We start from the raw sequence: 25,257 nt of genomic DNA, 5'->3' as shown, positions 1-25,257 counted from the left end.
CTTCTCTACTTATAGCGTTATAGTATCGGTCGGAGAGTATTATTATATATTAGGAGGCCTCGAGGCCTCCTACCGTCGTCGTCGTCGCCTACTAGGACGCGTTTATATCTTATTAACTAGTATAATATAGTATACTTAATATTAATAATAGAAGCTAAGTATATAGCTATAAATATATATATAAAGCAATTTTAGTTCCTAGTAGTACTTTTAAGAGAAATAGACTATATAGAGTTAGTAGAAGAATACCTATTCTAACTAACTATAAAAGTATATTCTAATATAGTAAGAGAACTAAAGCTAGTATAAATTATAAGAGATAATTAGATAGCTTTAACTCTTATTAAGAATATATATATCTATAAAAGATCTAAATATATTAATATTATATATAACTATATTAGATATCTTTAGTAGTAGAGGAAAGTTATAGTAGAATATATTCTAATAAAAGAGATAGTTACTAATAGCCTAACTAAACTAAAGAATAGGCTATAGTTTTAGGAGTTTATAAGACAACTCTAGCTTATATAGAGAAAGGTAAAAGATTTATACTCTAACTATAAATTAAACTCTAGACCTTAGAATAATTAATAAAAGATATATACTATAGTATTAGAGATATTATAGTATATATAAAACTAAGCCTAGGAGTTATATTATAGAAGAAGTAGCTTACTATATATAATAAGTAATTAGGATCTAGAAATCTATATATAGTCTAAAAGAGAAAAGCTTAGAGAAGAAACAAAAAGTATATACTCTAGTATTAATAATACTATAGGATATATAATACTAGACTAAGGAGTTAAACTAAAATAGATTAGGTATATAGCTCTAACTATATAACTATAGTACCTAATAACTTATTATAATTTAGAGATAGATTTAAATATAGGAATATAAGTAGAAGACTATCTAGCCTAAGTAGGAGTATTAGAAAGTATAGTCTAGTTAGATATTCTAAGAGATACTTTAGAGATTAGAATTAGGTAATATAGGTTATATAACACTAGGTTATATAACTTAGCTAATACCTATCTTAGGAGTAAGATACAACCTATAACTAACTAATATAATTAACTCGGTTAGTTCCTACTTATTGTCTCTACTTCTACTATGTTATACCCATCCGACGAGTGCCTACGAGAATACAATTCAATATATACAGCTTTTCCTTCTACCCAAACCGGGAACCTGGGCTGTCGCATGCTATAGAGCTCAAAGGCAAGGCAAACGCCCGTAGAGAAGCCATCGAACCAAACGGGACGGGAGAGTCGGCGAGCGCGTTTCGCTAATGTCCAAGAATTAGGATTAAACCCGTGTCCCTCTCGTTCCAACAGGGACGTGATTCCAAAACATCACTCAAGATAGCAGCAATGATGGCAATGGCAAAAAAACCACATCATCGCCCTAAGCTGCCGCGCGCCAAGGTCCTGGAAATAGATCGTACGAGCAATGAGAACGATGAATACAATAATGACAGCCTTGGAATCCGAGTATAAGCCACGAATGCCCAGCGAACATGAGACCAAGAAGTCATATATTTCGTCTTGCATGTCAGCAAATCTTTACTCATAGCTCTTCATTCTTGATCACAGCGGATGATCTCCCTATTGGCCGTCTCGTGTTCAAGAGCAGTCCAACCGCGAGCCCGTAATTGTGTATTTCGATCGCGACGAGATCCCTACTTGCCCCTCCTGTGCGTTGGTTCGGGTCTGGGAGAAATATCATTGAAGTTGAGGCGCAGTATTCAAAGACCAAGACCAATATCCCAGTTCCTGATCCGATATATTTCCAGCACGTCGCACATCACACATCGCGGGCCATCCGAAGCGCTTAGTCACGAATTCTTGAGTCGTTTTCGACCAGAGTTGTCGAAAGCAAATGACGTTCGAAGTCCATCATTTCTTCTCCGAGTCTGAAGACATGAAGTTGCCACAGGACGCGAAGGAGCGGAGAACAGAAGGAGCGTGCCGAAGAAGATAGAGTTTCGCTACACGTGACGCACGAACCATTTCGTCTCTTCCTCAAAAGTCTGGATCTCCTCCTGAAGATCATCAGCGGTGTGTTGCATCAGGGTCAAAGACCCAGTGGTAGCAATACTGTTGCGGTGAAGAGACGCGGTGAGCAAGGTGAGAAGATATGGTTCATGAAACGTAAAGAGCTTTTCATGGCTACAGTAAAAGTCATACGTAGTCCATCGCTCATGGCAGTAGCAAAAGTATACCACCGATTCAAGCTGAGATAGTCATCCGTCCGCAACGCCATTGCTTTCATACCCCTCATTCCCAATCGCTAATCCCTCATTTGATGGTATCCTATCCTTTAACGCCGCCTGTCCCTTCTGGTGAGCACGCGCTGCTCGCTTCATAGCGCTCTGATCCCTAGTCGAAGTCTGAGATTTCTCGTTGTCAGTAGAAGATTCGCGCTGAAGCGGTGCGCTGTGACCCGTCGCAGTACTAGACCGCGCCAGACGTCTGGGCGTCGACCGCCAAGTGCGAATCTTCGTTGACGTTGAGGAACTCATCGAACGAGAAGAGCGAGCCGCTGATGCTTGCATCATGCGCTCCATCCGCGAAGGCGAAGTTGTCCACAAAGCTATTAGAAGTGTCTTGTAGCAGTTCTGGAGGTTGAAATTCATCAGAGAAAAAAGATGGGTCCACGATACTGCCGAAGCCGTACTGCTGGTCATGCGGCTCGACCGACACTGCAGGTCATTGCACAACATTGCTGCAGAATGTTGTGTCAGGTCGAGCGGCGTGAGAGCAGACAGCTTCGAGTCCTCGTATTGTGGGACGTTGAGTTGAACGGGAATGTCTTGGGGTTCCATCTTAATGTGGTGGAATGCGTGGTCGTCGGCGGGTGGTGTTGGACTTGCTGGGTCTTTTTGCGAGCCTATGATGAGTCAGTATGATGCGTTCGGTATAGCAGGCAGCAAGGTGCTCACCATGTGATTCCGTGAGTGAAGGTGCTGGTGTGGCTGCGGAGGCTGTTATGACGCCCGAGTCGTCGACTTCCACCTTGACTTCAGGGAGAACGATGTGTGATGGCAGTTCGCCGAAGTGAGCCTTGAAGGCGGCGAGCTCAGCGTTGGCCTTGGCGAGCTTGACGGCGAGGTCCTCGGTCTCTTGTCGCTTGCGCTCGCGGGAGTTGTGAGCTGCAGCGCGGTTGCGCTTGATGCGTTCTATCCGGCGCTGCTCCTTCTCGTCCTCGGTCTTCGCGCGCTTGCGAGGTGGTAGCGCCGTCTTGGGCTCGGGCAATGCCTGGCCCCATGACTTTCGCTTCTTCGTGGGTTTTGATTGCACGACGATGGGTGCGGGTGATGATGTTGACCAGGCGGCGCTGTCGGTGGCTGCCGAGGGGGCGGGCGACGCCGATGTGCTGTGATGGACGTCCTCCATTTTGAGGTATTGTGGTTCGGACATGGTGTCGGTGTTGTGTGAAGAGGAATGAAGGGCGGTGATGGCGGGCTCCATGGTGGGAATTGTCAAGGCTACGTGAAAGCGGTCGCCTAGAGGATGGAAGTTGATGCCAGCTGTCCCTCCCACAAAGCGCGGGTGAGTGGCAGGCTTAAGAAGGAATGGCCGAGCCAAGCCCCCAGGGACCTGTGTGGCTTGCGCACCGAGTGGAACCCTGGTCGTCAGCTCCCTCGAACACTTCCAGTGCCGCGGGTCCGTCGCCCCTGTGCTGTGCTGCCACACCACTCTTCAATTCGCCGTGTGCAGTTTCTCCTGTCCTGTCCTGGCGAGATGCACGATATGCGAGCTGCTCGAGTTGCTTAGTGGAAAATAGCAGTCGCAGCCATGGTGGTGCTGGACAGCGGAAGGCGCGGACAAGTGAATGACAGTGTCACGTGCAGAGCGTCTATTGACGACCACTTGCGGCCAGCGCAGCAGGCACGCGTCTCGAAGCTTCCCCTTCGTGCCCCTTCCAATTTTAGGTCACAACATCGCTGATCAGCACCAACACCGAGCACCTCATCTCAGCCTCTCCTGACATGGGCCTTCGTATCTGCCATGCTGTGCCATCTAAAGATCTTGTCATCAAAACTGTACTGTAACCATAACCGTATCGATGCTGCCTTGCCCTACCGTGCCCATCCTTTCTTTCCTTCTTTCGCCATCCGGTACAGGCGGTCGAATTACTGCCTGTGCCTCGTACAGACTCACCACAGCTTCTCGCACACCGCACAGCTCACGCCACGGTGAATTGCAGAGCTGTTGGGAACCTTGCGCCTGCCTCCCTTTCTTCCAATTGGCACGCTGGAACGCGCGCCGAAGTACGCAAACCACATAATCTGCCGCAGATTGCCTTACCTTCTCGGCCCCTGGTTTGCCTCAGCTAGAGAAGTCAAGCCAACCCCATGGGCCGGAAGATCGGTGGCAGCAGATAGCTCCTGAACCACACAAAAAAGAATCTCCGTGCCGAGCTTCTGGCCGCTCGAGCGCACCACCCATGCATCTGCACTTTTCGGATCCCGACCACTCCATATACTGCTCGCCCTCTGTCGTTGGCCATGACTTGAGTCTTTCATGCCATGTTCAGCACGCCTTGTTGGCACAGTCATCATCGCGAAACCGGAGTGGTGCATGACTGCCGAGACCAGCTTGTGGAGCGCACAAAGCCACGCCGTAATGGCCTGCAACAGAGTAAGCAGCTGGCGTCCGAAAAGAAAGCTCTGAAGAGCTACAAGCATCGGGCATCACCACGATCGGACACCACTGGAACACAGGTCGTCAACTTGGAGCTGCAGGAGTTTTTCGAAAATGCGTCTTTGGACTTGGCGCGAACCATTTCTCTATCTCTAACTAACGCTAGCGAACTACTGACTAAGTTACTGAAACCCTTCCAAATCTAGACGAGGCAGCTTTCAGACAGTCTGCAAGAGTTTGAGTACAGCGCGGCCTTGGAGAAAATGCATCGCGCAGCTACCTTCGGTCGACCGTTCCTCCATGTGAATCTCGAATGCCCGCCAGAAAGCAAACCTGTAAACGAACGCACGCTTTCATAAAATTCCGCGCACGCGAACAAAAAGACGAAGACACACGATCTCAGCCTCATGAATTCTCAAATCGAAAATGGGCTTTGCGCTTGATGTTACACAACATTTCATCTCGTCCTTCCGATCAGCACACAGCCGCCGGTCCATGACCAGATTTTGGAAGGCATTCTACGCGACCTCCGGCAGTCGACACTCCACGACGCGATAATCTATTCCGCTCTCCCTTCCTCTACCTTCTCCATGTCCGCCCACTCCTCCTCAGACGGCACAACACTCGAATGCAACCTCATAACATATTGCACCTCATCCCGCAAATCATGTCCCTTCATCTTCGCAAACCTCACAACCGGTCCCAACCTCGTAATCTCATTCGAAGTAATCGTCTCATTCCCTTCAATCACCCTCCCAACCCCCAACCCCAAACCCAACAACCGAAAAACATCCTTCATCATCACACCTCCCCCTCGCCTCCAAAACTTCTCCTCACACTCAAAATCACAATCCACCCTCGCTTCCACCGCACACCCCTCTCCATGAGAAACACACCCTCGTACTCTCTGACTAAACGTCACCCTCCTCGTCGGAGGATCCGTAATTTGCGCTGACATGAATAACGAATCCTCCATTCCAATCCAATCCCGCCATCGCTGTCGATCCACATCGTTAAAAGAAACCTCCACTTCTTCCACCCAGTCGCCTGTCATTCTTTCATGTGACGCCCATGAGCGCTGGGACGCGATATGACAATTCAGTATTCCCAGGAAAGGATTCAAGCGTACGGGTCGGAGATTCAGTTTTTCTAATCCGTTCAGAAGGATGGGTAAGTGACCAACCAGACCCATTTTCTCGCGGATTTCGAATCCTTCGACAAGGCTCAATTTTGTTGTTGTTGGTTTGCTTCCTCCTCCTCCTCCTGCTGCTGGAGCTGGAGCTGAAGGAGCGAGTTTGAATTTCTCCGATGAGGAAGAGAAACTTTTCGTCCAGATTCGTTTGGGTTCTTGGATGTTGACGAATAATTTACAAAGAATCGAAGGGGAAGTGTGAATGACTTCTTTCCAGTACTTGTTTACTTCTCGTACTTTGTAAATATCTTCCACTGGAAGGTGGACGAGGATATTCTCGAGGAGTTCTGTGGTATCAAAAACCGCGTGTTGGAGGCCTTCGGCGGCGGGAGGGAGAGGCGCTGGGATGAAGGGGAGTTTTGTCTTCTTCGGTGTGGTCTTGCGTCTCTTGGGCATTGGGTAGGATGCTGGCTTTCTCTTTCTCTTTGGTGGATTACTTGCACCTGAAGCTTGGGAGCGAGTTCTCTTGGGGTTGGAGTCTGCCATTTCTGAGGCGGGCGGAGATCTAATGCCTTGGTTGGCAGAAGATGTGCAGAGACAAGGGCAGTGAACACGATTCCAGTCGGTACGAAGAAGTCACTCGCAGTATATCAGCAGCAGGTGGGTAATATATGTACACACCATCTGCCAAATCCAAAGAAGAAGAAAAGAGAGAAAAAAAAGTGCCTAGAAATTTAATCGCTGGTAGCTTTACACCATAACCTGCCGATCTGGTTCGACCAATCGTGTTACCAGAGAAATCGGAATGTCGAAGTGTGTGATGAACTCATTCGGCGGCCTCAAAAGTATCGAAAGGGATACAGAGGGCCCAATTACGAACCTCACGTCTGCTTCGTACAGTATGTGGGAACCAACCAGCGTAATCTGTTGGACTTTTGCGATACGAAATAACTCACTTGATAATCCAAGAATTTTCCCCCTCACTCTCAAGAAACACCACCCAATTCATTATTCATACAATCGCGTGAACAATTATTCCACGGACACTCGCCACGTACATGCCGAAGTCTGCCCAGTCCTCATAGGATACCTCCCGACTCATACCTCACCCCCGGACTATGCGAATAAACAGGCGTGTGCGAAGGCGTAACACTCGCCCTAGGCCTCGCCTGCCCCAAAGGATTATTCACCCTCGCAGCAGCTCGACTGCGTCCTTGATCATACGGAATCCCCCTCTGCGCCAAGCGATCAATCGCCTTTTTATCCAATATAACTTTATCCCAATTCCTCGGTAATTTCCTCTCAGCCAACAGTAAAGTCAATTTCATATTCCGGGCTTTGAATCGAATATCTTCCGCTGAGCGACGGGAAAGTTTGGCTTCTCCGGATTCTTCGAGGGATTGATCGATGGCTTTGAGGTTGGAGTAGCCGATTTTCTCGTCGTCGGCGACGTGGTCGACAATTAGATCGATGAGCGCGGCTTCTTCTTCGTCGGACCAGGGGGTTCGTTCGGTTCGGACTGGGGCGGCTGGAGCGAGAACGCGGTTGTATTTGGCGTCGAGCTTGGCTTGCTTGTAGAACTCACTCATTGGGAGTTCGCCGTCCTCCGGAGCGGGTGCTGGGCGAGGCGGTGGGATTGCAGAACCTGGGTTCTTGCGTTGGCGTTTGGATGGGCTGGGAGCGGTGCCTGAGATCCATTCGTGGGTTGAGGGGCCGACGTCGGCATCACTTCGACGCTCAATGGTAGGGAACCGTTGCGGTGCTCTTTCTTGGAAGGCAACTTCTGCGCGGCGTTGCGCAGCATCGTTATGGTTGCGGGTATCATTTTCGAAACCATCGTCCTGGGTGGGGTCGAAGTCTTCAGGCACTTCTTCCTCCATCTGCGCACGACTTCGCTTTCCGGTCGCAGCCGAAGCTTGAGTCTGAGAGTCCATGTACATTTCGCTACTGACTCGCACAGCATTCTCTTGTCGATCAAGCAGTCGTGCTTTAGCTTTCCTCGCATTTTGCTTCTGCGTGGCTGCAAAGCTCGCCAGTGCTTGCTGTGCTGTGGACTGTACTTCGGTCGGACCTTCCAAGCTGTCTTGGTCCACTTCAGATCGCTGACCTGTGGCAAAGTCGTGCGTAATCACATCGCTATCCTGAAGCGTGTCATTTGTGGGATACATGCTTGCAACAGGCGCCGGAGCTCCAGCTGCCGGCACTTGGTCAGAGAGGCGCTTTTCATGGCCCTTCAGCAAAGCGATAGCGCTCTTGCCGCCCAGGCTTTGCCTCGGAGTACCAGGTTTCTTGTATGTGCCTTTCATCTGCTCAGCGATCTTCTCACTGGCGCGACGCTCGACTTCCTGTTCGAGACCAGAGACGATGGTCTGTACGCCGCCGGCAGCTTCGATGCGATTGTTCACTTCTGCAATGCGCGCGTCAAAGTAACGCAAGGCATGTGATCGGAAATCGTCCCAGCGGAATTGCGCTTTGAGATATCCGTTGGCCGCAGTTGCATCCTTTCCGTCGTCCTGGCCAAATGGCTCCTTGAGAACACTGATGCGCTGGTTAACCATTTCCATTGCCCGCGCGAAGTCTTCCTGATTCGCAGAAGCAAGGCCCAGAGTCTTTGCATGTTTAAATTCGCTGTCTGCGTCGTAGAAGACATTGTCAATCTCTTCGTGGGCAGAGAAGTTCGGCTCAGATTCGATGGCAGCTTCCAGCCTGTGGATAGTCACATGTGCAGCAAGTTCCAGCCAGAGATCAAGCGCAGCGAACTTGAATTCGCCGCCTGCAATGCATGCTGGGAATGCCATATCCAGACTTTCAAGAGCCCCTGTGGCTTCCTCTGTCCAGTCTGCGGGATCACACTGAACGAGCACGGTGCGGAGCATGAGGGCCATATTGATCTTGTAAAGCACATTGTCAGGTCGCCACGCAGCAGGCTGGACCTCAGCCATAGATGCGACGTTCAACAGAGCACGTAGCACATAGCGTGGCTCGATGTATTCGACGCTGGTCAAACTCGGCTTGTGGATGCGTAACGATTCCCATCGTGTTGTGAAGAGCTTGTTATGCTTTGAACCACTGCGCTTGATCTCCTTCCATGTCTCAGGAGGCGTGTTGGCACCGTTCGGCACCAGCAATTGCGTCAATCTTTCGGCAGCAGAGAGAATGTCTGGCAAGACATCGCAGATGACTTCATGATCAAGTTTGTTAATCTCATCCTGAGAGAAAGACGTCTTTGCAGTTGTGCCGGAGAAGGCAGAGCCAATCGAGTTGCGACGAGGACTTCCATTTAACTGCTCGTCGAGGCGTGCATCAACGTCCTCTTCGGCCTCCGCATCGGCATCGGCATCTTCTCCGACAAAGAGGCTGTTCTCGTCGACAGTGGGCAGTTCTGGGGCAGCAGTCAGTGCATATTCGCTTCGGGGTACAACGGCGCTCGGCGGCCGGCTTCCGATCAGCTCAAAACCACTCGCTACTACAAGCGTACCTTCAACAACATCCTTTGTTTTCGTCTGACGAGCGCCTCTCTTCGCCGATGTGTTGGACGCATCTTCACCATTCTTCGCAGTTCCTGCATTGGTCTTTTCGATTTGTTGGGGTTCTGCGCTCTGACTACGCGTTGTGCGACGCGTCGTTGGAGGGGGAGCTGCAGTCGTTTCGCCTGGCGCCGTTGCAGAGTATGCCTTGGCCATTTTGATGGCAATGCAGCAATTTGCAAGCCAGGCGCACTGCCTCAAACTATGCCGTCCGACAGACTCGTCGTCGACGGCGGCGCGGTGAGTGTTGGTGAGAGTTGTTTGGAGCGAGATTAGGGTGCGTGACCCTAGTCGAATAACAGAGCGGGCGAGCTGCGGCTAAGGCAGCAACGAGCGTCGTTCAGGCAGCAACGTCACGCAGCGTTTCTTCACAGCCCTGCCGAGCTTGCCTTCTTTGCCTTTCTCCGCTGCCAACTACTGTTCTCCTGCCGCTCTCCTGCTTCACCACTCTCGCTCTTGCGGTCCCTGGTGAATTGTCACACTCCTCCGCGGGGTTCAATAGGACCGAGCCGAGGCATGGCATTGGAAGTCGCGCATCCTTCCGTATTGGCAATCTTGTAGACGTTGCGCGAGAACGGATGAGGCGGCGGTAGTGCCAAGCAGGATGCGCGATCCCCTGAACGCGGGCGGGTGAGTGACATGGTCGTGATGAACAGACACATGCCTGCCGCAGCTGCTGCGACCTCTCTTTCTCAAACGTCTCGACCACCGCCCACTTGCCCATCTTTTGTCGTGTCTCCTCCGCTCTTTGTACCACCACCGCCGCCCACTGCGCGCTTCCATTCCTCCTCGCCCGCGGCTCCCGACCACTCTCCTCCGACTTGCCCACGTCAGCGAGACGTGCCACGGGCACTACCGAGTCTGCTGCATCTCTCCTTGGGCACTGCTGGTTCCGTCCTGAGGATTCCTTCCTCCTGACGACCTTTCTCTTCTACATCTCCTTTACATATTCATCACAATGCGGCTCCGGCGAGCGTCGCCACTGTTACTATTGCTTGCGCCATCATTGGCTGCAGCCCAGAATGCCGCTGCAAAAGAGGGCACTGAGGTCCTATCCAACGAGGAGATCCTGTCCCTCAACCGCATAAAAGGTGCAGACCCTATACGAAAGGCCGCCGGCGATGCTGCTGCTGCTGCGAATCCACCCAATGCCAAATCGACTCGGATATACAAGGGCACAGAGGATGCGCCTGTAGATGGACTGGATGGCAAGCCACACGCAGGTCCCTTTGTGGATCGCCCTGCCGAAGATGGCTCGAAGAAGGCAAAAGGCGATGCTGCTGTTGGTCCCAAGCCAAAGCCTACTTCGCTCAGCAACTTTGGTGGCCAGGACATTCCCGAGAAGAATGATGGAGTCATGAACGATGATACGCGAACACCGCCGAAGAAGGGAACAACAGGGACGGAAGGCGGCATCAGCGAGAAGACGAAGGATCGCAAGGAGAAGGAGGGAGTTGTCGCCGAGCAGAAAACACCTCAGATGCCACAAAAGGCGCCTCCACTTCCACATAGTGAGGAAAAGCATATTGAAAGTGTTGATGCGGAGAAGCGGCTATCTGGGGAGGCAGTTGATGCTATCACAGGGGAGAAGGTAGCAGGCGCGAAAAAGGGAGGCGACTATGGCGATTCAGGATACGGATTGGAGAAGCCTGCGAACCTTCCACCCAAACCCCACAACATTCCCCATCCCGATGCAAAAGTGCCTACAACGGGCACAAGTGACGATTTTGGTCCTCCAGTGAACGCAGGAGGTGGCCGGGACAAATGGCTCGTCGACACCATGCCAGAGACTGAGGGCAAGACCAACCTGAAACCGCCCAAGGCCAACAGCAACAGCGGCAGCGGCAGCTCCACCCCTTCATCATCCACACCCATCTCCAAGTCCACTTCAGACATGGAATGGCACGAATGGTTCCACTCCTTCGGTCTCTCCTTCACCATGATCATCTTCTCCGAAATTGGCGACAAGACCTTTCTCGTCGCTGCCCTCATGGCCATGCGCCACGCCCGATTACTCGTCTTCAGCGCCGCCATCTCCGCTCTTATTGCCATGACCGTCCTCTCTGCCGTCCTCGGCCACGCCTTCCCCGCGCTCCTGCCGAAGAAATTTACCACTTTCGCCGCGGCCATCTTGTTCTTCGTCTTTGGCGCAAAGAGCTTGAAAGAGGGGCTTGAGATGCCTAAGGATGCTGGCATCGGAGAAGAGCTACGTGAAGTCGAGGCGGAATTGGAAGAGAAGGAGCATAGTATGCGAAAGAGGGGCAACAGCAAGAGCGATCACAGCTTATCCGCTTACGAAATCGAGGCTGGGCGAGGGAGAGGCAAAGGCGAGCTCTCACCTCCTCTGTCGAGAAGTCCTTCTCCTCCCAGCAGGCGTGGCGGCGGCGCAGGTCTGGAAAACTTGTTCAGTCTGGTGCTGAGTCCCGCGTGGGTGCAAACATTCATCATGACATTCCTCGGTGAATGGGGTGACAGGAGTCAGATCGCAACAATTGCCATGGCTGCTGGACAGGACTACTGGCTCGTGACGCTAGGCGCCATCGCTGGACACGCGTGCTGTACCGGTGTGGCAGTCATTGGCGGACGAGCTCTGGCAGGTCGAGTGTCTATGAGGGTTGTCACTATCGGCGGCGCGATTGCATTCTTGGTGTTTGGCTGCATTTATTTGTACGAGTGCTTGACGGAGTGAAGATACAACGATCTCCTTTCAGCAACAATACATCAATCGCGTCCTGGCCAGGCTTGGCTTACGACTTTCTTCCAATCGAACAATCGGAAACAATTCTCTTAGCGACTGGCGCAAATCACGGACCTGGGCGGCGAGCTGCGGTGACGGCAAGGGCGGGGACGGATTCGAGTGTGTAAGAAAAAGGCACGGAAGGCGAAAAATGTTCTGTAATATGTGTGGTCCAGATCGAGCAAGCAATGGCTGTTCCAAAAACAGAGACTGAAAGCATGAAATGAGAGGGCAAGCGACCAGAGACGAGTCCAACAGCTTCTGGGGTTGAAGAGAGGGAAGAGGGGAAACACAGCGTGAGAGCGTTCTTGTTCTTGTACCTGTAGGAAGAGAAAGATTATTTGTGTGTGTATGTGCGAAGTATATGACAACGAAAGATATTCTTTTTTGCATTTACCAACCAAGTTCAAGCGAGGATCGTCTCATTACCTTCTGCGGCTCTGCAATGGTTCAACTTGGGCGGATGCCATGCAGGTTCATCTTCTCCCGGTAAGATTTTTCTCTCACTTCAGTTCAGACTGCTCACCCCTGACCAGCATTCATATCTCCTTCAGCTTATCGTCCTTCCAACAGTCACATCTGCCTCCTCAGCACAAGCAGTAAGTCGTCAGGTTGCTGCTGATGCTTGTTGATTCGGCTCGTCCGGTCTGGCTGGCAGGAACCGATGTGTAGGTTCGTACCATGTCAAGGTCGCACACTACAGCCGGCTTAGGTGCGGGTGTGATTTGTTTTGCTGCTAAGAAGACCTATCTCTGTTTCTCTTTTGCCCTTCATATGCCTTTTTTCCTTTGGGGGCTTTTCAGTCTCTCTCCTCTTTTGGTTTTGTACTCGGACAGCGAATTGATAGGCTTTATGTATGGTGTGTTGTTGTTGGTGCTAACGATCACATCTGCATGATTGGCTGAGGCAGTAAGTCGTCAGGGAGAGTCTGACGCTTGTTCAATTGGCTGTCTCGTGCTACTAGTTCGTCGGAATCGATAATCGCATCCATCAACGTCCTGGAACAAGGTAGCCACTAGCTGGGGGTGTGGATGTGATTTGTTTTGCCTGCATTCTTGTTTTTTTTTTTTCGCGGCTCGTCTTTGATTGTCTTCGATGCTAGAACGCTTTCCTCCTTTTGCTTTGCTAATTCCTACTGCCCATGGCTATGGTAGGGATGATATACGAATTGTCTTGGGGGTGTTCTTAACGGTCGCATCTGCACAGTTGGCTTAGGCAGTAAGTCATCAGGAAGAGTCTGACGCTTGTTTCAAATAGCAGGTTGGCGGATGTGGTTCAAATCGACGATAGATTTGATGAGCGGCATGCTTGTCCTGTCACCAGCTAGAGTGCGGATGTGATTTGTTTTGCTCTTTTGTATTCTTTTGGACATCGAGAATGGTCCTTTCCCGAACATGTTCTTCCATCTCATGCTTGGTCTTCTGAGGTTTATATATGGATTGCTCTGAAGGTGTTTTCAACAGTAACATCTGCACGATTGGTTTAGGCAGTAAGTCGTCAGGTTCTGCTGACGTTTGGTTTAAATAGCTGATCTAGTGGGCTTCGCTGAAAACCATAACAGTTTTCAGAGATCGCACACTTCGGCTATCTATCGTGCAGGTGTGGTTTGTTTTTGCACTCATTCTTAATTATTTGCGGGTTGTCTACAATTATCGTCGATGGTGGTATGCTGGTGGTGTTGCTCCTTTTTGTCTTGCTGCCCATGGCTATGCTAGGATGATATTCGGATTGTTCTGGCAGTGTCTTCAACGGTCACATCTGCATGGTTGGTCTAGGCAGTGAGTCGTTAGGGAAATTCTGACGCTTGCCAGTGTGGCTGGTCTAGTTGGCCTTGCTCAACTCGATAACAGTGTTTGTCCAGATGAGGGAAGTTGTCTATCAATCGTGCGGGTGTGCTTTGTTTTGCTCTCCTTCTTGATTTTTAAACTCCCTTCGATAATATGTTTTGCCGGTCCTGTTGCTCATTTTGGTCTTGGTGCTTCCCTACAGAGTTGATATACGAGTTGCTTTGAAGGCGTCTTCAACAGTTGCATCTGCACGGTTGGTCTAGGCAGTAAGTCATCGGGAGAATGCTGACGCTTGTTGAATGGACGGCTGGTTATTTGTGATCTGAGACAAGTGTATTACCCGAGACTTGTCGAAGTCGCAAATGACGCCTCCGCTCCAGTACAGGTGTGATTTGTTTTTTGTTGCTTGAATCGTTGCTTTTACGTTTCGTATTGGATGCCTTCGATTCCAACTTTACTCTCTTCTGCTCCTCGTGCTCCTCTTCTATCTTTTGCCTTTGCTAAGCCCCGTAAGGGTTGTATACGGATCGGTTTCCGAGTCGCATAACAGTTGCATCTGCCTCCTTAGCTTAAGCAGTAAGTCGTCAACTAATGTCTTTGACGCTTGCCTATAGGCTATGGCATGACCCTACTCGAATGCTAATTAGCATGTATGGTAGAGTCCATCTTGATAGCAATGGGAGAGCGGATGCGATTCGTTTCGCTTCGTTTTGCCTCCCTGTTGTATTCTACGGTCCCCTGCTTTCTTTTGAAGTTCGTCCTCGTCACCCTTTGGCCCAGGTCTTGCCTGCAGAACACAGAACATGCAAGCTTCAAGTACGAGTCATTCTGATTGTGCCTGAACGATCACATCCGCCTCCTGAACGCAAGCAGTAAGTCGTTAACTCGCTGACGCTTGTTTGGAAGCTGCCTACTCTATCTAGGTTATCCTGTCTTTAGGTTCTCCTAGAAGAAGTAGAACCTACAGGGCGTAGTTGTGGTCTTTTGCCTCAATTTTCCTTTTGCATCTAGGTATACGCTTCCTCAATTCTGTGCAGGACCCCTCTTACTGCAAACCTGCCAGGACCTGCAGCGTATAGATACGGGCTGTCTTCGTGTCGCTTCAACAATTACATATGCACTGTTAGCTCAAGCAGTAAGTCATCAATCAACGCTAATCGGCGCTTGCTAGTAAAGCTAGCATACACGCCTGCTTATCGAAGTACAATCTGCGTTTTGATTAGGCCAGTGTGTCAGCGGTCCGGCCTAATAGTGTGGATGTGATTTGTTGTGCTTCGGTTTTGTTGCCCAATTTCCATTCTTCCGATTCCGTATATCGCTACTCTTTTAGATCAGTCCTGCCCGAGGGTGCAGCATTGATGTACGCGTTGTCTCTGTCTCACTTCAACGATCACATCTGCTTCCTTGGCTCAGACAGTAAGTCGTCAGGTCTTCTGATGCTTGATCAATACAGCTGGCTGGCACTCTCTCTCTGAACAACGTGTGGTGTCCGTAGAAGGGTGACCGCTAATCGCTTCTGGTGCAGATGTGATTTGTTTTCGCCTTTTTGCCTCCAACATCCCCTTTCCCTTCTTGCATACCCTTTCTCTTCTCTCCTTTTGCCCACCTGAGCTTCTCATTCCAGTCTTCGTATCCACTCTCTAATCTCTGCTATCCAACGATCGTATCTGCCCCTTTAGCTCAAGTAGTAAGTCGTCAGCATTGTGACGCCTGCGTGTTCAGGCTGGCTATTGTCCGTGGTTTAGGACATCTGTATCCTGTACTGCCAGAAAATCCACGATCGCAGAGCTGAAGTGCAGATGTAATTTGTTTTGTCTTTTTGCCTCTAACATCCCCTATCCTCCCTGAATTCCGTCCTACCTCGGTCTTTTGGCTCACCTGAGCTTCTCGTTCTAGTCTTCATATTCACTCACCTATCGCTGTCTTCCAACAATCACATCTGCACAATTAGCCCAAGCAGTAAGTTGTTAGCATCGTGGCGCTTGTGTGATTACGCTAGCTGTTACCCAAGCCTGAGGATGACTGTATTTTTGCGAGGGTGTTCTGGAGTGTAATGTAGAGCTATAGTGCAGATGTGATTCGTTTTACCTTTTTGCTTCCGCTATGCCCCTTTCCATTCTCGATTCCTATCTCTCCTCGTTCTTTTCACCTACCTCGAGCTTCTCGTTCCAGCATTGATATTCAACCCCTATTCGCTCTCATCCAACAGCCACATCTGCCCCCTTAGCTCAAGCAGTAAGTCGTCGAGTCTCTGACGCTTGCAAAAGAAGCTGGATAGCATGCTCGCCTCAAGTCTTCGTGCAGACTCTTGGCTCGAGGGCGATGTCCAGAGCTACGCCGCAGATGTGGATTGTTTTTGCTTCTTTTGCACTTGACACTGCCTTACCACTTCCGATTGATGCATCTCTTTGGTTCATCTACTCACCCGTAGCCGATCGTCCTGCGTTTCATGTCCATCTTGCTTTTCGTTCTTCCGTTCTTTCTGTCTTTCTTTTTCACTCGCCTAAGCTCGTCCTTCCAGCATTCATATCCCACCTCCTGCTCACTCTCAGCCAACGATCACATCTGCCCCCTTAGCTCAAGCATTAAGTCGTTAGGTTTCTGACGCTTGCTTCCGGGAAGACGTTGTACGCACTTGTCGAGATAGTCGAACTGTGCTCGCTCGTAAGTGGTATACGCCGCTTAGAGCTATAGCGCAGATGTGGTTTGTTTTTTGACAAAATTCTTTTGCATTCGACGTAGATCACCGGAAGGGAGTGCTTCTAGAGAGGCATCCTTTCATGCCTTTCGATGAGAGTATTTCTGACCGAATGACGTGGGCAATGAATCTTTTGCTTTCGCAAAAGCCCTTCTCGTCGCTGACCTGTCAGACAACCTACACCTGACAGCTTTCTCTTATTCAGACACCTAGCTGGGTCAAAGATTGGTATACGATCAAGACTGGCTATGTCCTTAACACTTCCAAGCTTTCGAACCGATCCCAGTCTCCCAAGATTTACGAATAGCAAGCAAATCACCCAGAGCTCATATACCATTAGCATTCCCGTTTCTCGCAACGACCGCATCCGCTCAATTAGCTCAAGCAGTAAATCGTCAAAGAATAATCATGATGTTTGCCATCGACACCAATCTCTGGTCCTCTCATAAGGCCGCGAAAGGTCTCTGGGTTGACGCAGGATGGTGTTGTCAACTGAGTCGGTGCGGCCAGTCGTTCTTCTTCTTTTTTGCCTTTTTGTTTCATCTTTATATAGTCCTTCGAATCGCTACCTTGAGACTAGGAAAGGATAGCCAGCGGTCAGTTGTGTCAAATTTTGCTTGTAAGTTCCCGACTTCTTCAGTTCTAGCAGCATCGTTCAAGTCCTCTTGATTATCAGCAGCCAGACAGACTTCATGAACCATTAGCATTCACGCTCCATGTAACGACCGTCTCCGCTCAATTGGCTCAAGCAGTAAATCGCCAGCGATCAAGATGGCGTCTGCTGTCAACTCAAGCCTCCGATCCGCCTAAGAGGCTGTTTGGTCCTGTGGTGCGGGAACGGCTGCCGTCAATTGAGTTGTTGCGGTCGTTTCGTTTTCTTTTTTTTTTTTTGCCTCTTTTTCATCTTTAGTCATCGATATCGCTGCGGGAACAGAGCTGTCCATGACATTGACTTGGTGTGAGATGCAATTCTGCCATAGCAAATGCATTCATTCGTGCAAGTTGATCTACACGACTATGGTAGTAAAAGGTCAACTTTAAATGCGCGCCTATGTGTAAAGTGTCCTACTACCTGTGGGGTATCGCAACAACAAAGATTGCTCTTGTACATCTTTCTCCACCTCTTATCCCAAAGAAGAACGCCATGGCTGTTCAAAATCGCATAATCATCGTATCTCACATCCGGCATCCAACATTCCTCCGGTCCTCACACCTTCTTCGTGAAGAAGGGCACTTTGCTTACAACCTCGCCCTCTCCAATCCAGTCCAGCCATGCTGCTGAGCGATCATCTCAGCGCAACGCTCTCCAATAGCAAGAACAGTCAACATAGGGTTGATAGATGGCATCTCTGGGAAAACACCAGCATCCGCAATACGCACACCCTGAAGACCACGAATCTTAAGTTCTGGATCAACGACTGCCATGTGGTTGGTTTTGACATCACCCATCTTTGTCGTTCCAGCAGGGTGGTAGACAGTGTGAGCTACACGACGACCATACTCAGACAAGTCCTCGTCAGATTGGATCGCAGGTCCAGGGGCGATTTCTCGCTTGATCCAGTCTTTGAAAGGAGCTTGTTCGGCGATTTTGCGGGCGGCTTTTAGACCTTCGACGATTGTGGCTGCGTCGTAGCCTTCTGGGTCGGAGAAGTAGCGGAAGTCGAGAGCGGGCTTGACTGAGGGGTCGGCGCTGGTGAGGTAGAGTTTTCCTCGGGATCGTGGGCGAGGGATGTTGGGTGTTACGCAGAAGGCTTCCTTTGGGACGTCGTAGCCGAGACGTTCGGTGTTGTAGACGAATGGAACTTGGTAGCAGTGGGCCATGATGTCGATGATGTCGCCGTCGTTGCCTGCGGCGTTTGGTCGTTCGCGGCGGAGGAAGATGGCTGCGTCGGAGTCCATGACTGTCATGTTGTGGTCGACTTCCTTGTTGAGTTCCCACATGATGATGGATTCTGGGTGGTCGAGCAGGTTCTCGCCGACACCTGGGAGATCCTTGATCACATTGATTCCGAGATTGTTGAGTTGGTCCTTGGGTCCCAGACCAGAAAGCATGAGCAGACGAGGAGTGTCGACTGCACCTGCACTGAGAATGGTCTCAGACTTCGCTGTCAGGATGTGCTTCTTTCCATCTTGCTGTGTCACGTTCACGCCGGTGACTTTGGTGCCTTGAACGTTGACTTTGCTGACCCATGCATTTGTGAGGATAGTCAAGTTTGGTCTCCTCTCATCTCCGCGAAGGATTGGGTGGATGTACGCCACACTTGCACTGCTTCGGCGGCCGTCATCTGGGTTGTATGAGACAGACAAGAAACCAATACCTGGGTGGAGAGCGCCAGTCGATCGAATCTCCTTGTTGTAGTCGTGGACAACTGGAAGGTTCAAAGCCTTGGCTCCAGTCTCAATCCAATCCTTTGTCAGCTGGTTTCGGTGCCTCTCGTGCACAGGCTGTACAGTATTCTTGAGGTTGTCAAGAACGCGAGTGAAAGTCTTGAAGTCCCATCCCTTGCAGCCCTGGGCAACCCAGCGCTGGCAGTCGTGCTCGAAAGGTCGGAAGCTGATCAGGGTGTTGTGGCTGGAGCAGCCTCCCAAAACCTTGGCGCGTGAGTGCCGAATGTGAGAGTTTCCGTGTGGTTGCTCGGTTGTTGGGTAGTCGTAGTCGAGCTCGCCGCCCAGCAGCTTCAGCCATTCCTTGAGCAGAAGCACGCGATCATCCATGAAATCCGAAGGGCCGGCCTCGATCAACAGGACTTTCTTGTTGGGCAGGTACTCGGACAGACGCGCAGCAACGACACAGCCCGCCGTGCCTCCGCCCACGATAATAAAGTCATAGCTGTTGACGTCCTGGGCGTTCAGCTCGTTGGTGGTGCCGCTGGCGCTCATATTGATAGTCGACTGTATGCTTTATCGGTGTATGGGAGGAATGTAGATAAGCCTGGTTCTTTGTTCTGAAGCAAAGACCGATACACCCGAGAGACGTACGAGTGGACTACGTACTGAACAATGAGAGGGGGAGGAGCGAGGCTGGTGCAGACTGAGGAAGAAAGAGGCAGAGGGCAAAGGCCAAGCTCCCGTAGTTTTAATGTAAAATCCTCACGACCCTCTCCCAGCGATACAAGAGGGCTCCACCCGCTGACCGCGAGTCTTATGGTTGTCGCGCGGCCTCTCCCGCCGCGCCTCTTCTGCCTCTGGATCAGTCGGGATCATGGATACTCACGCGACGCATCTCGCAACACGGTCGATGTGCAGCACTAGAGCTCTCGGGATGGCTTCCTTCGCTTCCCACGGCCTGCGCCAAACGTGCGAGGGCTGCGGATGGAAGTCGGCGAGACGCTGGCTAGCGGGCAGTGTATACGTCAGATGTCTAAGTTAGGGTGCCATGGATTTTCTGACCGCACAGATGTCTGTTCCATTGGCCATGACCTCAGCTGGAGCGGTCGTCGTGCCAGATTGAGTGAGTCTCACACCTTTCACCGCCGCCCATCGCTTTGCCGAAAGTCAATGGCCGACCTCACCTTCTTGTGCCGCGCGGATCCCAGCCTCGCCACACTGCTGCTGCCGTTGCTGGTGCTGCTCGTCGCTGCTGCTGCTGCATCTCGCTGTTCATGTCCAGCCTTCGGTAACCGCCATCCACTCGCCTCAAAAATCTTTTCTGCCAGCGACTAGGCCCGCCAATCTGCGCAATCGAGCATTAGTCTCTGCATCCAAGCTTTTTGCACGAACGCGAACCCGGTCCCACCTCTCCAGGTGATCGGGAGCCCTTGCTGCATTCGAGCTAGTCTGCCATCTGTCGTATCTTCACTTGCTAGCAATCGTATCGCATCGCTTCTCTTGTGCATTCGATCCCCCGTGGTGTAGAGTCCAAAACACTCAACCAAAGCATACCTGGCAGCACCGCTGTAACCTCACACCATGGCGTCGATCCAGTACGAGCAACAGTCCCTCTACTATGGAGGCAAGCGACAGACCACCGGCGAGACTTTCCAATCCATAGATCCTTCAACTGGAAAGCCGATAGCGAACATTTGCAAAGCAGACAATGCATCGGTGGATGCGGCGATCAAGTCTGCGCAAAATGCCTTTCCAACATGGTCGGCAATGTCCCCGATGGAGCGCTCTCGTATTCTTCTTCGAGCAGTAGCACTTCTGAGGCAACGGAACGATGAGCTGGCCAAAATCGAGACTCACGATACCGGAAAGGCCTTTTCAGAGACCAGCGTTGTAGATGTAGTCACAGGAGCCGATGTGCTGGAATACTACGCAAACTTGATCGCCTCTGGAGGCCTCAATGGAGAGACCACAACTCTTCGACCAGATGCTTGGATCTACACAACGAAAGCACCACTGGGAGTATGTGCTGGGATTGGCGCATGGAATTATCCTATTCAGATTGCCCTGTGGAAATCTGCACCGTGTCTGGCAGCAGGAAACTGCATGGTGTACAAGCCTTCGGAGTTCACTCCACTACACGCTCTGCAGCTTGCAGAAATTTACACAGAAGCCGGTGTGCCTCCTGGAGTTTTCAATGTGGTGCAAGGAGCCGGCGATGTCGGCGCTATGCTTTCCGGCCACCCTGCGATCAAGAAGGTCTCTTTCACTGGACAAGTCAGCACGGGTATGAAGGTCGCTGGTTCGGCCTCGGGCGGCATGAAGTATGTGACAATGGAGCTTGGAGGCAAATCTCCATGCGTTATCCTGCCAGATGCAGACGTCGAAGATGCTGTCAATGGTGCCATGATGTCCAACTTCTTCTCAACTGGTCAAGTCTGCACAAACGGCACAAGAGTCTTCGTCCCTAAATCCATGAAGAGCAAATTCGAAAAGGTTCTTTTGGAGCAAATGGGCAACATCCGAGCAGGCGATCTCTTCAGCGAAAACACCAACTTCGGCCCTCTTGTCAGCGAAACACACTACAAGAAAGTCAACCAATACATCAAACACGGCATCGAAAGCGACAAGGCCAAACTCCTCTACGGCGGTCTCGGCAAACCCGAAAACGCCTCTCCAAATGGCTTCTGGGTCAAACCTACAGTTTTCACAGACTGCACAGACGACATGCTCATAACCACAGACGAAATCTTCGGTCCTGTCATGTGTATCCTTCCATACGATGACTTTTCAAACGACTGGCTTTCCAATCTCATCTCACGAGCGAATAATACCAAAATGGGTCTTGCCGCTGGTGTTTTTAGCAAGAATATTGACCTCGCTCATAAGGTTGTTGGACAAATTGAAGCTGGTATTACATGGATTAATACGTGGGGTGAATCGCCGGCGGAGATGCCGGTGGGAGGATGGAAGTTGAGTGGTTTGGGAGTGGAGAATGGGAGGAGAGGGTTGGATAATTGGGTGCAGAATAAGAGTACTTTGGTGGAGATGGGTGGGAAGGTGCCGACTGCTTTTCCGAAGTTGTAGATGTATATGTACCAGAGTAGCGAATGGGAAAAGGCAATGAGGCATGGAATGAAATGACAATTTATATGGGTGGGCTTGAACCTTTTTGATGGGAGAGCAATGCTTATTAGCTGTGTTCTGCTTTTTCGGGCACGACAGGCCACTTACCAAAAAAGCGTGCATGTCCACGACATGCGCTGTGTAAGAGAAGTATCGTGAGGCAAAAGTACTTGCCTTCCATCCCTACATACACACATAGCAAGGCAAAAACACAAAAAGATCGCATTCAAGGGTATTGAGCCCAAGGAATTGAGGTTATGGTATGGACCTTCAGACAATGTTAGACTTTATACAAGTGTACCATTTAGAATGCAATGGAGACCTACCAGTAGGGGATCGAACCCTAGACCTCACGCAGAACTGTCGACCAAGTTGGTCATGCAAAGCGTGCGCGCTACCACTGTGCTACAAGCCCGGTGTTGTTGGTTGAGTGATGTGAATAAAATATATACTTTTATCTCAAGGAACGAGATCAGCCAAGATGCGAGACCACGTCATTCTGTGTGCCTCGCTTGCTTACCACATCTCTCTCGCTGCTTTTAGAGCTCTTTTAGTGGCCGGTGCAGTCTCCTGTATCTTGTAGCATACTGCGTTGTGGCATTTGGTGTGGTGTGAGCTTGGGCCAAGTCTGGGCGAGGTGAAGTTTGCCCCGCCAATTCTTCATCAAATTTTGATTGTCTTCCTTCAAATGCTCCCGACCGACATCACCGTCTCTTCCTTGCCCCGGGGCACATTGGATGGCACGTCACTGAGACAACACCTGAGCCCTTTCATCGTTCGTGCTGTTACAGCACGTAGTGGAGCATCATATTTCCAAGGTCACAGCTCGGCAACCGCATTCCTGTCGCGGACGTCAGTCTCGCCGGATGCGGAGGGCGGCGGTCAGCAGCGGATTCTTCTAGCGCTGCCTTCAGCATGACTTGACGAGAGAGCGATGAAGAGACTCGCGCGCACTGCTTCCACATACCCAGGCCCTCGTGTGCAGACTGCGAAATTGTATAGAAAGCGTAACACTCGCGGAACTGACTGGTATCACTTGGTTCGCGTGTCTCAGCGACAGTGTCCGGATATGGAAGTGAAGGTAGGCACGAACAAAGGACTGACTCAAACACAGGCAAATCACTTTCATGACTATGTTTTCCATGATAATCTTTCTATTCTCATGTAATTTCAGACAGGCCATACTGCTTCTTGCCCATTGTCGTTCTGAAAGACATGGCGGCAGAGTACACGCAGCAGAAGCAGCCACGGAAGCGGTACAAGACGCATGGCTGGTTCGATCATGGAAACTTCGACCACGGTGAAAGCTCGCATCCACCCAGACACATACGCTTTGCGGATCGCCCACAGCAGCCTGGAACCAGGAGAGGCTTCATCCTAAATGCCCTGGACAAGCTTAATTCAGCATCGAAACTTGCACTTGGTATCGTGGGCTTCATCCTGCTCTCTGCACCGGTGCTAGTCATTCTCAGCAAGATCAGCTTGTTTGGCATGCAGTCCCTCTGCCAGAAGAACATTCTGCCACAAGGCTCCGGACTCTGCGATCATCCCTGGACGAAGCCATCCACACCAGTCCTGCCTTCCGTTCCAGTGGGCAAAACTCCGTTGACGACCACATTCGACCAGCTACTGAAATTGAATGAGATTTCTCCTTCGCTCGCATTCCTCAGCATGCCTCTTTTCATGATCAAGACGAACCTTTCTACCATCCTTCCAGCGATCCAGAACGACCTGCCCGGAACGAACGTCGATGCTCTAAGGAAGAGTAGTTCGACAGCCTTCAAGCTAGTCGAGCAATTCAGTACCAAAGACAACGAATATCGACAGTCGAGTTTGATATGGAATGTACATGGCATAGCAGACTTCAGCTCCTCAATCGAGCAACTCCGAACGGCAATACCAGCACATTCCGACTTCAACACTTGGTCCACAGAACTTCTCAATAACAACATACCTTTCAAATCCGATGAGACACTCAACTATCAACTCCTGTCACACTATGATAATTTTATTATGCACCAACTCCCTTACCTCGAAAACCTCGTATTCTCTGCCGGAGAGACCAAGCTCGCGATTCAAGAACTCCTCGGGCGTATCGGGAAGCTGGAAACCGAACTTATCAAAAGCTCTCACTACGCCCACGCTGAGCCCCTCAGCATCATGCGCCTTTCTGCAAACTGGACTCTCGAAGTCGTTACGCGCGCAGAGCATCACTACAGAAATCTCTCCTCTACTCTCTTCTCTCTGTTCAAGCGCCTTGGACCTGAGATGGAGAGTTACGAGAATTGGTGGGGATTGTTCGCATCGCGAAATGCTGTGTCAGTCTCGCGACTGAGAGAGATTGTGGTGGCTGAAAGTGGACTGCTGGAGGAATTATTCGCGAAAGCTATGCCTGTGCAGGATGCGGTGCAACGAGTGGTGGATGAATTTATGCGGGATGAAGACGAGGCACAGAAGAAGATCTTATGGAAATTGGAAGAGGCTGCGAGGAAGGGAACAATCGAGGATATAGATTTCATGTAGGTATTGCATTGCATAACATCTCGATAATTTTCCATCCTGCTGTCAGTCGATATGGATCGTAGCAGTGGCTATTTCGAGCAACAAAGTATGCATTTGGCTGATGATATAAACCAAATTCTCCTTTCATGTCTTCTCGATCCTAACTTACCTGCAAAGGCATCTGCATCTGCTTTATATCAAGAAATCCAACCACTTCCCTCCACATGTAAAGTGTGAAGCGTACACATAAAATGTCCACTTTAGCCGATCTTATGAAGGAACCAAGATCACGCAATTGCCGCTCTTACCAATGAAAATTTGCCCTGCCAACCTTCTAGAAAAGCTAGAAGCCAGATGCACCGGAAGTGGACTGCGATAACCCGGCCCGAATCTAGATTTCGATCCTTGCTGTGGAGACTCGTCATAGAAGTTGCAGAGACTTGTGCACAGTGCAGCTGCTTGCAGATTTGCAGATTGCTGTGCAGCTGTGCAGAGTTGCAGAAGAGGGAGGTGAAGAACTTTGACAGCGGTTCGTCGGGTCGTTGTTCCTTTGCGTCGTTGTCGGCACCTATCAGTAACGGGTGCGCGGAACGTGCATCGCACAGCTTTCGTTCCTTCCGAGAGCTATCATAGCAGAACAGGAGTTTCTCTTCCGTACGAAGTGGCAGAACCGGTCGTACTATCTTGCCGAACAAGCTACGCTGGAACTGACTAATGCTCTTGCAGCCTGGCGGGGGGATGAGGAAGGCTGAAGCGTGAGCGTATCGG

At 50.5% G+C, this 25,257-nt stretch overlaps 7 protein-coding genes and 1 non-coding gene across 8 annotated transcripts; 3 read left to right on the top strand and 5 right to left on the bottom strand.

Annotated features, from left to right (window-relative positions):
- Positions 1 to 2,462: 2,462 nt before the first annotated feature.
- Positions 2,463 to 3,479, bottom strand: RHO25_003872 (uncharacterized protein; the record flags this gene model as incomplete). Its single annotated transcript, XM_065602458.1, has 3 exons — positions 2,463 to 2,626; positions 2,686 to 2,898; positions 2,951 to 3,479. The coding sequence occupies 3 exons, from the start codon at positions 3,477 to 3,479 to the stop codon at positions 2,463 to 2,465; spliced, it is 906 nt and encodes a 301-aa protein (XP_065458530.1).
- Positions 3,480 to 5,214: 1,735 nt separating this feature from the next.
- Positions 5,215 to 6,333, bottom strand: RHO25_003871 (uncharacterized protein; the record flags this gene model as incomplete). Its single annotated transcript, XM_065602457.1, has 1 exon — positions 5,215 to 6,333. One exon carries the CDS (start codon positions 6,331 to 6,333, stop codon positions 5,215 to 5,217), a length of 1,119 nt encoding a protein of 372 aa, XP_065458529.1.
- Positions 6,334 to 6,866: 533 nt separating this feature from the next.
- RHO25_003870 (uncharacterized protein) lies at positions 6,867 to 9,470 on the bottom strand (the record flags this gene model as incomplete). Its single annotated transcript, XM_065602456.1, has 1 exon — positions 6,867 to 9,470. The coding sequence occupies one exon, from the start codon at positions 9,468 to 9,470 to the stop codon at positions 6,867 to 6,869; it is 2,604 nt and encodes an 867-aa protein (XP_065458528.1).
- Positions 9,471 to 10,272: 802 nt separating this feature from the next.
- On the top strand, positions 10,273 to 12,003 carry RHO25_003869 (uncharacterized protein; the record flags this gene model as incomplete). Its single annotated transcript, XM_023599341.2, has 1 exon — positions 10,273 to 12,003. The coding sequence occupies one exon, from the start codon at positions 10,273 to 10,275 to the stop codon at positions 12,001 to 12,003; it is 1,731 nt and encodes a 576-aa protein (XP_023456297.1).
- A 5,772-nt stretch (positions 12,004 to 17,775) lies between these two features.
- RHO25_003868 (uncharacterized protein) lies at positions 17,776 to 19,416 on the bottom strand (the record flags this gene model as incomplete). Its single annotated transcript, XM_023599340.2, has 1 exon — positions 17,776 to 19,416. The coding sequence occupies one exon, from the start codon at positions 19,414 to 19,416 to the stop codon at positions 17,776 to 17,778; it is 1,641 nt and encodes a 546-aa protein (XP_023456298.1).
- Positions 19,417 to 20,445: 1,029 nt separating this feature from the next.
- Positions 20,446 to 21,948, top strand: RHO25_003867 (uncharacterized protein; the record flags this gene model as incomplete). Its single annotated transcript, XM_023599339.2, has 1 exon — positions 20,446 to 21,948. The coding sequence occupies one exon, from the start codon at positions 20,446 to 20,448 to the stop codon at positions 21,946 to 21,948; it is 1,503 nt and encodes a 500-aa protein (XP_023456295.1).
- Positions 21,949 to 22,302: 354 nt separating this feature from the next.
- On the bottom strand, positions 22,303 to 22,402 carry RHO25_003866. The gene has a single exon. It is a non-coding gene; the product is annotated as a tRNA-Ala (tRNA).
- An 800-nt stretch (positions 22,403 to 23,202) lies between these two features.
- Positions 23,203 to 24,510, top strand: RHO25_003865 (uncharacterized protein; the record flags this gene model as incomplete). The annotated part of the gene is made up of 1 exon (XM_023599338.1): positions 23,203 to 24,510. The coding sequence occupies one exon, from the start codon at positions 23,203 to 23,205 to the stop codon at positions 24,508 to 24,510; it is 1,308 nt and encodes a 435-aa protein (XP_023456296.1).
- Positions 24,511 to 25,257: the final 747 nt, after the last annotated feature.

The sequence above is a fragment of the Cercospora beticola genome, chromosome 2 (genome assembly GCF_033473495.1).
Source record: "Cercospora beticola chromosome 2, complete sequence".
NCBI lineage: Eukaryota > Fungi > Ascomycota > Dothideomycetes > Mycosphaerellales > Mycosphaerellaceae > Cercospora > Cercospora beticola.
Note: the sequence above shows the minus strand (reverse complement) of the source record. Positions and strands in the feature narration are given on the sequence as shown.